Source organism: Camelina sativa, chromosome 5 (assembly GCF_000633955.1).
Source record: "Camelina sativa cultivar DH55 chromosome 5, Cs, whole genome shotgun sequence".
NCBI classification, from domain to species: Eukaryota; Viridiplantae; Streptophyta; class Magnoliopsida; order Brassicales; family Brassicaceae; genus Camelina; species Camelina sativa.
In genome coordinates, this window is record NC_025689.1 from 32,570,459 (window position 1) to 32,572,813 (window position 2,355).

At 40.6% G+C, this 2,355-nt stretch overlaps 1 protein-coding gene across 1 annotated transcript in view; it reads right to left on the minus strand.

The window, feature by feature from the left end:
• LOC104749366 (probable phosphoinositide phosphatase SAC9) overlaps positions 1-2,355 on the minus strand; it is a gene marked incomplete in the record, with an annotated part of 11,593 nt that overhangs the window by 2,359 nt on the left and 6,879 nt on the right. Inside the window, 3 exon segments of the mRNA XM_019246166.1 lie at positions 1-40; positions 159-356; positions 466-827. Of these exon segments, the coding sequence (XP_019101711.1) occupies positions 1-40; positions 159-356; positions 466-827 (600 nt within the window).

Genomic DNA, 2,355 nt, shown 5'->3' on the forward strand with positions numbered 1-2,355 from the left:
GTGCTTCCTTATTTATGTCGCTGCTCGCCCAAATTTGGACCTGCAATGGAGACACATAAAATGCTGAAATGAGTGCGCCATTATTTTCGAAGCATTATCACGTAAGTAATGGCATGGTTGAACAAGAATTCGACTGAAGATAGAAAAGTCAAACTTACGGTAGGAGCATCAGCATCAGAGTAACCACATGGACTAACGAGTAGAATCACACTGCTGACATCTGAAAGGCTATTGAGAACGATGACAGCTTCAACAGAGTTTGCAGAAGGAGGAGCTTTCCAGTAGGCATTACTTGAAGCAAGATTCACAGGGGTCAGCAATGAGAAAAATGGTGCCGAATCAGTTCCAGTTTCGACCTACATTGCATTATGCAAACATCCAAAAGAGAAAAAGAGGATTAGATACCATATAGCAGCTCTTTCAAAAGATATCGTAATTTTAAAACATAAAAAAAAACCAAATTACTTTGTGTAAGAAGCTTGCATATGGGAACTCAGCAAGTGACTCCTCTTGACCCAGAATTTGACGAAGGAAATTAAAGTCTTCTCGATTAGGAGAAGGGTGACCTCTAACAGCAAGATGATTTTTGATGTTAGATCCAAAGACCTCGTTCAGAGCTTCCCGACCAGCAGTATCAACACGACAACTTCTTCGCAAGCTGACCATGACTCTTACATAATCTACAATCAAGGCTTCAAGCACTATCGAACTGCAGCATTTTTTACAAATGTAATGATCTGAACCTATCGAAGTAGCAGACATATCTGTAAGACTTCCACCTCCATTCGCAGTGTCCCTGGAGTAGGATTTTGAAAGCAGAAGAGCTCCTTTTCCAGCACAACAAAACTTGCAAGCTTTTTTCATACATTGGAAACATAAGAACACTGAGCCTGACTCTCCTCCTGAACTCTTGGTAGAAAACCCAACTGGACTTTTACTGACCTCGGCTCGGACTTGACACATTCCACCATCACAACCCTCACCAATTCCGGATATGTTCCAGAAATCTATCACATTATTTTCTAGCTTCCCTAGACCAATAGAAGCTATGATTTTATCTTCAAGAGAAGCCTGGCCCATAACTGCAAGTGCATTTGCTATTCTGCATAATCTTCCAATATATAACTCGTCGTATGAAGAGTTTGGATTAATGGTAGCCGGATCAATTCCAATAGATAACAGTGCCCTATCTCTTTCTGCTGCTGATATATTGAGACGTAGACGTTCAATTTCCAGCTTCATAGCTTCTACAAACTCAAGCTTCTTCCCCTGTGTTATGTCAGACATGCAAGAATTATACCCTTTAAAGTGGAACTTTAAGAAGAGAGATGACATGTGAGACGAATAGCTAAACCAAGGAAACAATCATACAATCAGACATAATTTTGGCAGGACGTAATTGCATCTCCCGATACCAATTTCTCCTTCCAAGTTAAATTAAAAGGATTAGATAACATACCATGTTTGGACCTGCAAGAGACTTTAGACAATTTATGTACAGATGAACACCACTTTCTTTGGGCCTTTTATCTTGTGGGACAGATCCACCAGGAACAGTTTCAGAGCCGCGATATTCAACCACTGCTTGGTCTAAGAAATCAAGCATGTCATTGTCTCCACTTGCAACAGAGTCCACCACTGGTTGTGGGAAGGGGTCAGAAGACGAGTCCTCTCCTGTTAAAAGGTCAAGCAGATTACCGGGAAAAGGATCTTTCTGATGTACGGGTGTGGAGACAGTTTCAGTTTGTGAAGATTTTGCTGCAAACGGATTCAAGTCAGAAGAAGGTGAAAAAGGAATCTCATCCTCATCTGGTTTCCTTGCAAGTTCAGCTAATCTTCCTCCAGTCCGTTCGCAAGTAAACATTCCTTTCCATGGAAGAGAAATTCCAAGGACTTCTATCTGCAGCAAAACAAAATGCAAAAAAAATGTTTGTTTTTTTACTTCTTTTGATGATGGTTAACTAGTTCAGAGCATGATGAAGCTAATAGATAAATCATCAGTTCACAGTTTTGAAATTAGTAAGTACCTGACCAAGAGTCATAGGAATTCTAACAGAACCAGCCGGATAAAATGTAACCGCAACAACACGGGTTAAGAAATCCAACTGTCCTTCTAGTTCTTCAAAATCATACAACAGTGAAAGACTTGACGTATCTTTTTCATGAAGACGTGCACCAGCTCCAGTAACAGCCATATCCTCAGAACTAATTGGCCCTGGTAAGGATATCAGAATATTTGTCCCATTCGCGCAGCGTGGTATCGAAGCACCCTATCCAGAAAACATAGTTACAGGCAATCAGTAATCCAGTCCAACTAACCTGCATGTAAGTCTACATGATCTCCTCCAAACAATA